The sequence below is a fragment of the Pristis pectinata genome, chromosome 3, assembly GCF_009764475.1.
Source record: "Pristis pectinata isolate sPriPec2 chromosome 3, sPriPec2.1.pri, whole genome shotgun sequence".
NCBI classification, from domain to species: Eukaryota; Metazoa; Chordata; class Chondrichthyes; order Rhinopristiformes; family Pristidae; genus Pristis; species Pristis pectinata.
The window spans coordinates 101,905,434-101,916,196 of record NC_067407.1 but is presented as its reverse complement, the minus strand read 5'-3'; the positions used below and the strand labels follow the sequence as shown (position 1 = coordinate 101,916,196).

The 10,763-nt window shown below is 37.7% G+C and overlaps 1 protein-coding gene across 2 annotated transcripts in view; it reads right to left on the bottom strand.

The window, feature by feature from the left end:
- Positions 1-798: 798 nt before the first annotated feature.
- Positions 799-10,763, bottom strand: part of LOC127567783 (ribosomal protein S6 kinase alpha-5-like) — a 57,253-nt gene continuing 47,288 nt past the window's right edge. For both annotated transcript variants that reach the window (XM_052010824.1, XM_052010825.1), the window contains exons 15-17: positions 7,432-7,594; positions 6,720-6,862; positions 799-4,908 (exon numbers count right to left, since the gene is read on the bottom strand). In XM_052010824.1, coding sequence (XP_051866784.1) covers positions 4,642-4,908; positions 6,720-6,862; positions 7,432-7,594 — 573 coding nt within the window. In that variant the 3' untranslated portion in view covers positions 799-4,641. The remainder of the gene's footprint in view (positions 4,909-6,719; positions 6,863-7,431; positions 7,595-10,763) is intronic.

The following is a 10,763-nucleotide window of genomic DNA, read 5'->3' as shown; positions in this document are numbered from 1 at the left end:
GCAAACTTTAAAATTCCTATGCTATGCCGAAATATATCTTCTCCATTACTTGAAAAATGGGCATTCTAAACTTTGCAAGTGATCCAAATAAGTTGTTCTATTTTAATCTGATATCCACACCTGTGACAAGAGCATATGAGCATATAAATTTTCTACACAGACCATGACGTTCTACAAATTATTTGTGGCCAAGTACTTCACACTTACAAATGCATCTTGTTCCCTGAAATTTACAGCAATAAATTTGCATCTATTGAACAATGAAAAGAAAAATACCAAACACTTGGTTGGGATAGGGCAGGAAAAATAATGCAAAACAGCAGAATATATAATCTCTAAGGTAATAAAATGAACTAAATGGCAAGGGTGAATGGGGCTCTTAGTGCAATATATACTAGCATTTTAAGTCTTGACGTTATATGCAATATATTGGGCTGAATCAATCTGAATTTGGCCTGCCAAACACAGTTACCTGGATATGGAGGTCCACAAAAGCTATCTGGGAGCACTTGAACACTTGCAGTTTCCCTCAGATCCAGTAGCGATAGCCAGCTCAATTAGGCACATTATCATCTTGTGTTTCTGATATTATAGCAGCAAGTTCTATACTGTATATAAATATTGATGTAGAAATTAAGTGTAATAAAACTCTAATGATAATATTAACAAAATAAAGCATATAGGTGAATGTTCTTTAACTACTTTATTGCAAAACACACAAGCAGCATTTTCATTGTGTAAAGGAATTTGTTGCCTGAAATACTTGTGTTTCCTGTACACAGTCACCTCAGCAGAACATACAGCTAAATAAATTTATCATTCAGTTTTTGCTGGGTAAAAAGGAATTAAACAATTTGAAAATCAATAAGTATTGTAATGAGAGAAGTTTCATCAGGAAGATAGTATCATATTCGTTTACACAAAGCAACAATACAATTAACTACAAATAACAGTGACAAGCACATAAATTATAAGTTTGTAATCAACACAGTTCTTTTCCTAGACCAGCTAGAATTATTTAGGAGAATAATCCCAAATTATCTTTTACAATTGGTTAAAGATATTGATATAAATAGTTTCCTCATTTCTGAGATCTGTGTAATAATTTCTTATTAAAAAAACTGCCTTTCACATAACTTGTACACATTCAGGGTAATGGAAATAGTTCCCTCTGTAATGAATATAATAATAATTCAGGAAAATATTTATTACACAATGAAGTTTTAAAATGTATTTGAAATACAATATATAACAGTTCATATTAAAAAATACATTATTGCTCTATTTTGATATCTTATACTGAAAAACTATTTTGTCTTGCATATTTAAATTTCACTATTTATATAATTAAATGTTTGTGTCTAGTGCATGTCCATAGCATTAGCTCTTTGAACACAACAACATATTTATACAGTGCCTTTAAAGTATTAGAAGATCCCAAAGTGCTGTGCAGGAATATCATCATCAAAATTTGAAGCTCAGCTAAATTAGGAAATCGGAATCATTGGAACTGATGACCACAGGCTTGATGAAATTGTTAGGTTTTAACAAGTATCTTATATGAGAAAAGTTGAAAGGTGGAAAGAAGCAGAGGTTTAGGGAGGGAAATCCAAAGCTTAAGGCAACTGAAGTTGAATATATGGTTACTAAGGGTGGAGCAAAAATAGTCAGGAATAATCAAGATTTGCTTAAGGGCAGATATTTTGGAAGGGTTTAGAAATGTAGGTTGCAGTGAAAGCAAGAGACTTGAAAGTCAGATTTAGAATTTTGAAATTGAGGCATTGTATACCCATGAACCAGTGAAGGGCAACAAGTACAGGGATGATGGGTGAACAGGGCTTGGTGTGAGCTGGGACAGAGGCATTCAGGTTGTGAAGGGTAGAAGGTAGGAGGCTTTTAAGAAGTGTAGTGGAATAGTTATAATGGCATGGGTGAAGGTTTCAGCAGTAGATGAACTGTGGAAGGGGCTAAGTTAGACGAGGTTGTTTTAGTGATCATGCAGATTTGTGATCCTTATGGGTAATTATGTGGAAATAGGAAGAGAAGCCATTGCAAGTGATACTCTAGCTACAGCTGGATAGACAAGACTGGAAACCAGCTTGGGCAGTCCACCCAGTTACATAACGCTGGGGTGGTGACTTAGGAAGGTAGTATGGTCAACCACATTGAAGGCTGCAGAGATACTATACCATGGCCAAGTTAACATAAGATGTCATGGCACTGTGATAGGGGCAAAACCTGACTGGAGGGGTTCAAACATGAAATACTGGGAAAGATGAGCACAGATTTCAGTGGTGACAGCACAACCTAGGACCTCAGGAAAAAAATGTAAGTTAGGTTTGTAAAGTAATTTGCAATGATATAAGGGTCAAAGGTAGGTCTTTTGGAGGAGAGAAAAGGATGGCAGTTTTAGGGGAAAGTACCTGAGGAGAAAACAATTAATCTCAGCTAACAAGTGTTTAGAGGGAGAAAGGTCAAGGGAGCAAGCTGGGGTCACATGGATGGGGTGAGATCAGAGAGGCCCTGCTCAGAAGTAGGAGGAAAGACCAGAGAAGGTCAAGCTTATAAAAATTTTTGCCTATTGAAAACAGACAACTGATCAAAAGGTATCAATCTTTGTGAGAAGTCCAACGCTATTGAAGGTGAGATGGAAGACACAAAGGAGAAGTCTAAGATGGATTACAGAGGAAAAAAATAGCCAGGGGTCAAAGGTTTCAGAAATGGAAGTGTGGTCTAAGAGGCATTACACTTCTAAGCATCACACATATTTAAGGAATAAATGTAATTGGGTCAAATAATCACTCATCTTATAAATTACTAATCAAGTAAATGTGAATAAATCAAAAATAATACAATACACCACTGGAAAATGAATAGGCAGGAAAAAATGAGGAATAACATTTTTCTTTTTTTTGCGCGAAACTACGATCTTTGAACCGAGTATCACTGTAAGCAGAACAATGATATCACTGAAACAAAGATGAGTCAATTCCTTCATCAGCTACATAGTTGCCTGAATCACAAAGTAAAAAATCTTGAAAATACAACTTATACTCTAAGTATGTTAAAATGGAAAAACACACAAAAAATCTGTCAGCTTTTTCATAACATCATTTATCTCCTGTTGCAAATCTGTGCAGTACCTTTTGCTCAAAGCTCTGATCATTTTCTTACTTCCTGCCTCAAAACAGCTGCATTCTCCTGGGCTTAAGAGCATGATTCCAATTTTCTGGCTTTTAGGAGGCCATATAAAGCCACTTTTTGTGTGTGCTCCGATCTGAATTCTCAAATTTCAGTTTTATATATTTATGACATTTATTAGGTTAATCTCGATTGTGCATGCACCACCAAGTCAATTACCAGCATTGTTTCCATACAAAACAACATCAAATATTCACTCAAATTACGGCTTTAGACTGTCCACATTATTCCAAAGATCATTCCAAAACAGTTGTATTCGCAGCCGATACTGCAATGAATGCACACACCCCCGCCCATCGGCCTCAACCTATATCCTATTTTCTTAAATTCAAAATAACTCTGACATAACACACAATCCCTGTCTCCTGTTCCAGCTACATGACTCAATCCGTGTTTTCCGATATAAGAACAAACATGGGAAATAGGAGGAACGGACCATAAAACCCTCCAACTTGCTTTATCATTCAATAATGTCATGGTTGAACTCCTGAGCTCTCCCACAAGGTCATTGGCAGATATATTTCTCTATGATTGGCCTGTAATGTTTTGACATGTCTGGCTTTTAAAGCAGGAGCCTTTGAAACAACATATTGATCCTCTTAATTTGAAAGAAAGCTAAAATGTATCAGACAGATTCAGATGCTCACACATTTCACTAATATCGTATCCCATCTCCCCACAACTACTACCTGGTCTCTATCTGCACACCACAATCCTATCTTCATTATCTCCCACCACCCACCTGTTAAATTAGCGTTCCCACTCTCTTTCATATCTCACAGCAAGTCATAATATGTGAGGAAAATGTCCTATATAATGACTTGACTTCTTTTTATAGGCCAGGCATCAAAATTTCCTACTAATGGCAAAATGTAAGATTACCACTGCATCCAAGCAAATGAGGCATCCCAGTGACACAAATGTAATGATTAAGCTTCACAATTGAAACACAATAAATAATCCACCACCTTTTTCACCATTAAACTCTTTGTTAGACAATTAGCAATTTGCGTTTATTCATATTTGCATACTTAAAGTTGTTCTTTTTAAAGCAAGAAAGAAGCATTATTCTCAGTGAAGAAGATACCAGAATGCTTTATCATGTTCTCAAAACAAGTTTATGAATGAAATCTTCAATAAATTTCTTAATCCCTTTATAAAACTAATTAAAAATAGCTACATACAGCGTGCACCTATTCATCACTTTTGATGTAGAAAAAAATCCCAAGGTGCTGCACAGAGGCACAAGGGAAAACATAGTGCAAATGGGTTGTGAGAGAGTGAGGGAAAAGGGAGGTGCAAGCATTGAAAGAGAAGGAGGGGTGGGAGGAGTAGAGAGTTAAGCAGGAAAGTATACAATTCGGAATCAAGGTGGCTAAACATGCAACTGTCAATCAATCTTGAAAAGGAATAAATATTTGAAAACTGTTACTACATTAGCTAGACAGAAGTACCTTTGAAACTGCTACTTAATGCTTCAGAAAACTGGAAGAAACACTCTGATTTTTTTGCTGGTAAAGGAACTTGAACAATGCTTGTTGGAGATGTTCTTCCAAGAGACTGGGATGAGGAAGAAATGGAACTTTCACTAGAACTACTCCGAGTCTCTGTACTTGCACTACTTTTCTTCATCTTTCGCCTTTTTGCCAAATGAGCATTTTCAACACTTTGAAGGAAAAAACCTTCCCTCTTGCTCTTATTAAAGGCCTAAATAAGAAAATAACATACAAAATTATTAGGGCATACTGTCAATACAAGAAGTGTAACATACCAGAAGATAATTTTGAACAGGTTGAGTACTTAAAAACTGTTCAGTAATGATGTTATTTTATTAATTGTACTAATTGATAACAATGCAGAAAATGTTCTCATGTCTAACACTGATAGCGTTGTCAAGAACAGACATGATCAGACTGTAGGTCAAAATAGTTCTGCCATTTATGTTTTGTTGAAAACAGGTTCCAATTACAAATTCTTCCTAGATACAAACTTCTCTATAGCTGCATCCCAGTTCTAGAATGACATAGCTGTGAGCCAACAGACCAACTGGGTACATTTTCTTTCATTGCCAGTAAGGCCAGCATTTAAATACCATCCATAATTGCCCCAGGGAAGAGAACTGTTAGCCACCTATTTTATCATCTGTAGTTCATCTGGTGAAGATGTTTGGTATGAATTTTCAGAATTTAGGTCCAGCAGTGATAAAGATACAATATATTTCTGAGTTAGGATAACATGTATCTATGGCAGTGATGTTCTCATACATATCCCTCTTAGTGGCAGAGACTATAAATTTAGAAGGTGCTGTCAAAACAGCTTTGCTGAGTAAATACAATACATTTTGCAGATAGTAGACACTGCAGGCAAGGTGCAGTAGTGGTGAAATGAGCATTGAGGGTTGTGGATAGGGTACCAACCGAGGAAGTTGCTTTTAGGAAGAAGGAGGTGAGTCACTCACCACAGTCTTTTAGCCACAGTATTTATGTGGCAGGTAATTGAGTTTCTGATCAGTGATGATCCCATGATGTTGATTTGTCTGGCATTGTCTGGCATTAGTGGGGCATAAATGGTACTTGCTTATTATTAACCAAAATCTGAATATTATCTGAATATTATGCATACAAATAAAGACTGATGATTTGAAAATGGAATTGAACATTGTGCAACAAAAGCAAACTACTGCAGAAATGATGGAGAGAAGATCACTGATGAACCCACTGAAGATGGTTGGGTCCAGATCACTGCCTTTAGAATCCTTTGGTAATGTCCTGACCTGAGATGGTTGACTTCAACAAACACAATTAACTTCCTTTGTGTGAGGTACAGCTCCAGCCAATATAGCATCCATTTGATCCCCATTGATTTCAGTTTTACTAGGGCCCATTCAAATGCTGTCTTAGTGTCAAGGGCTGCAGGTAAAATGCCATAAGCAATATTTTGCTGTCTCCTAAAGATCTTAAACTGTGCTGGGGTACAGCAAAAGGCATCCTTCTGTTCCTCGTCCAAGTGGCTATTGTTCATGGACACATCTGGATAATAGATATTACTGGTTTATTCAGAGCCAAATCCAATTTGTTTGTACACACATACGTTCCTAACAGACCAATCTTCCTCAACAAAACCAAATTGGCATATTTTCTGTTATCTTAATTAACTGCCACCTCAGTACAGTTTCAGGATAAAATCTTAGGCTTTTCTGAAATCTACTCACTGGATAAATGTGCTGGACATTTATGGTACCTGGTCACATTCTGATATGTGTAGAAAAGATAGAACTGATGTTTAAGGGAGTGGAAATAAAGTTTCTGGTTAATCCTAACATGTGGGTAGGTTTATTACTGTGATGTTTATACTTACTTCACAAACATTAGCATTTGAAATCTTAAGTATTTTCTTTAGAGAGCTTTGCTTTTGACTAAATTGTTAATCTAATGCCTATACATTACTGTAATATAATAACTCAATTAATCTTACAGGTATTTCTGATTTAAGATTCAAGATCCTATCATAAAACTCACCTTGAAATAGCTGTTGGAAGAACATTCAAGAATATTTGGAGATGTCAAAGGATTGGTGGACCAGCAGTAGCTTTTTTGAAACCAGTTGTTGAAACTGGAGCTATTTAACTTCAGACGAGAATCTGGATCAACAGTCAATAAGCCTGCAGAATTTGGGAGTTAAACTTAGCACCATTCTAATGTTTTCTCAAAGCTTTCAAATAAACACATTAAAAATTGTTCATTGGTCTACGTTTATAAGTAAATAATGAATGAACTACTTACAGTTAAAATATGATAATCTGCTATCTGCTATCTGGCCATTCAGAAATCCCAGTAATTTGGCATCTAGCTCCCCAGGCAAGGTTTCCCACACTCCCTTTAAACTTACCAGAGCCCTGTTTCCCACAATCCCTTTAAACCCACCAGGGCCCCATTTCCTGCGCTCTCTCTAAACACCCGGGGCCCTGTTTCCTATGATCCCATTAAACTCACCAGGGCCCTGTTTCTCACATTCTCTTTAAATATACCAGGTTGACTGGAAAATACATTACAGTATTGTGCAACATCTGAAAGTTTATTGGGTATAAATAGGAATAACGTACAATAGTTTGGAAAGTCAGCCAGTCCAGCATCACCATAGGGTACTGTAGGGTACCCTATAATTGTAATTATTAGCAATTTTGAGTAACAATTTATTTGTCCTGAAGAGTAAAATTTCAAGACACATTACCTTGTATGAGTTCCTTAGCTTCTTGTGAGACACTGCTCCAGGTTTCTCCCGTGAGTGTAAAGTGCCTTGTGATTTCATCAATATTTACTGGTTTTGTGATTTCATCAGTACTTAATGTTCTCTGCATACTTAGGAATGGATTCTGTCCTGATAGCATTGTATACTAGAATACAACAAAATATATGTGCACATAAAGAACTATATTTCAAATAGCGGAATGTATATTGAAATAAATCTTGGTGATATAGGTAGAAAGATCAATATTATAGACAGCATTTTAATCAGATCCAGAAGTTATTTTTGACTCCAGCTACCATCAAACAAGTTTTGTTAATGGCTAAAACACAAGCTGGAGGAACTCAGCGGGTCAAGCTGTCTCTGTGGAGGCAAAGGATTAGTCAACCTATCGGACCGAGATCCTGCATCAGTTTTGCTAATACCTGATCTGACTACAGTACCCTATAATAATTTAACTCACAACTTAAAATAGTTTGTCTGACAATTCTTTTCCTTTTTCTGCTTGTAAGCATTCCAGCAAAAAATTAATCCAGATGGCCATGCAATGCAAATTAGCCAATGTGATCACAGTAATCAAAACTCTATTCACCCAAGTTGTGGCAGACTAATCTGCAAGAGTGGATCACTGCCCACTTGTAAGGAGTTGCCTTGTTAAGGTGAGAACGGAAATTGGATTGGGGCAGTTGAAGGAAGGAACATGAGAGAAACATTTAAAAGATATTTGGACAGGTACATGGATAAGAAAGGTTGAGAGGGATATGGGCCAAATGAGGGCAAACGGGACTAGCTCAGATGGGCACCTTGGTCTGCATGGATGGGGTGGGAGAAGGGCCTGTTCCCGTGCTGTATTACTCTATGACTCTATGTTGTTTGCCTTCATCATTCTGTATATGGATTTTATTAGCCAATCACAACTCTGACTACTGAATTTTGCAGCAGTGAGTCCATGAAGAAACTGGCCAATGGCACACTGCTGATGCTAAGTACGCAACCTTTAGGATCCACTGTGTTTCTGGGTCACTGTTGTTTAACTAACTATGTAACTGTCAGATTGTTGTAAAAACTCAAATAGTTCTGTCAAATTCTTTAGGAAAGAACATTCATGTGCTTACCCACTACTGCCTAATTTGACTCCAGATCACATTCACATGGTCTCTTAACCTATCTTCTGTAGTTATCCAGCAAGTCATAATTCTTTGTCAAATATGAAAATCAAGTCCTGAGAATTAATGTAAAGAAGGCACAGACAATGAAGAATGATTTATGCTGGAAAAATGAACAAAAGAAGGAATCTGGGAAATAGTTATATATTAGGATGAAGTATTATGTAAAACCCCTGGATCAACCTCTTCTAAAAGTTCACTGCAATGCATCAGTAAGCTGGCATTAACGTTAATTGAATAAATTGGTTTATCCCATGCTTCTTGATGGAAGGCACACGTAAAATCAGAGCTTCAGTTGGAGATATGGGTACAATATTCAAATGATGCTTCATGTTTTTCACTGTGCTGCATTTGATCACTGTTTCCCATTGGAAGCACGAAGTTGGTGAATTTACCCATTTATCTGTTGGAAATTAAATATAAACTAACTAAATAAGAAAAAATACACTATATTGCTTCACTTGTCATATCATTGTGCCTTTCCAAATATAAACTTGCCATCATGCCTGAAGGAAACTGAAGGAATGCCTCAGGAAACTGGCATCGTGGATATGGAAGGAAGGGAAACAAGCACTAGTGTCATGGAACATATAGAGATTAAAAAGGAGGAGGTACTTGATGCTTTACAGCGAATAAAGGTAGATAAATCCCCAGGGCCTGACAAGATATTTCCTCGGACCTTGAGAGAGACTAGTGTAGAAATTGCAGGGGCCCTGGCAGATATATTTAAAATGTCCTTAGCCACGGGTGCAGTGCCAGAGGACTGGAGGATAGCTCATGTTGTTCCATTGTTTAAGAAAGGCTCGAAGAGTAAACCGGGTAATTACAGGCTAGTGAGCCTGACATCAGTAGTGGGTAAATTATTGGAAGGTGTTGTGAAAGATAGGACATATAGTTATTTGGACAGCCAAGGGTTGATTAAGGATAGTCAGCATGGCTTTGTGCGTGGTAGGTCGTGTTTAACGAATCTTGAGGAGTTTTTTGAGGAGGTCACTAAGAAAGTAGATGAAGGTAAGGCTGTGGATGTTGTCTACATGGACTTTAGTAAGGCCTTTGACAAGGTCCCACATGGGAGATTAGTTCAGAAGGTTCAGTCAATGGGTAGCCATGGAAAGGTTGTAAACTGGATTCGAAATTGGCTGAGTGGGACAAGACAGAGAGTGGTTGTGGATGGTTATTTCTCAAATTGGAGGCCTGTGACCAGTGGTGTGCCTCAGGGATCTGTGTTGGGGCCATTGTTGTTTGTTGTAAATATCAACGATCTAGACGATAATGTGGTAAATTGGATTAGTAAGTTTGCGGATGACACTAAGATTGGAGGTGTAGTGGACAGTGAGGAAGGCTTTCAAAGCTTGCAGAGGGATCTGGAGCAAATGGAAAAAATGATCCAGAAAATGGCAGATGGAATTTAATGCAGACAAGTGTGAGGTGTTGCATTTTGGAAGGACAAATCAAGGGAGGACATACACAGTAAATGGTAGGGCACTGAGGAGTGCAGAGGAACAAAGGGATCTGGGAGTTCAGATACATAATTCCTTGAAAGTAGAGTCACAGGTAGACAGGGTTGTAAAAAAGGCTTTTGGAATCCTGGCATTTATAAATCAAAGTATTGAGTATAGGAGTTGGAATGTTTTGGTGAGGTTGTATAAGTCATTGGTGAGACCAAATTTAGAATATTGTGTGCAGTTCTGGTTGCCGAACTACAGGAAGGATGTCAGTAAGATTGAAAGAGTGCAGAGGAGATTTACAAGAATGTTGCCGGGTCTTCAGGATTTGAGTTATAAGGAAAGATTGAGCATGTTAGGACTTTATTCCTTGGAGCGGAGAAGAATGAGGGGAGATATGATAGTGGTTTATAAAATGATGAGGGGCATAGACAGGGTTAATGCAAGTAGGCTCTCTCCACCTAGATTAGGAGAGATATGTCCTCTCGTACTTAGGGTGAAAGGGGAAAGGTTTAGGGGGAACATTAGAGGGAACTTCTTCACTCAAAGAGTGGTGGCAGTGTGGAATGGGCTGCCATCTGACGTGGTAAATGCGGGCTCGCTCTTAACTTTTAAGAGTAAATCGGATAGATACATGGACGAGAGAGGTCTGGAGGGGTATGGGCTGGGGGCAGGTAAATGGGACTAGCCGAATAATGTTTCGGCA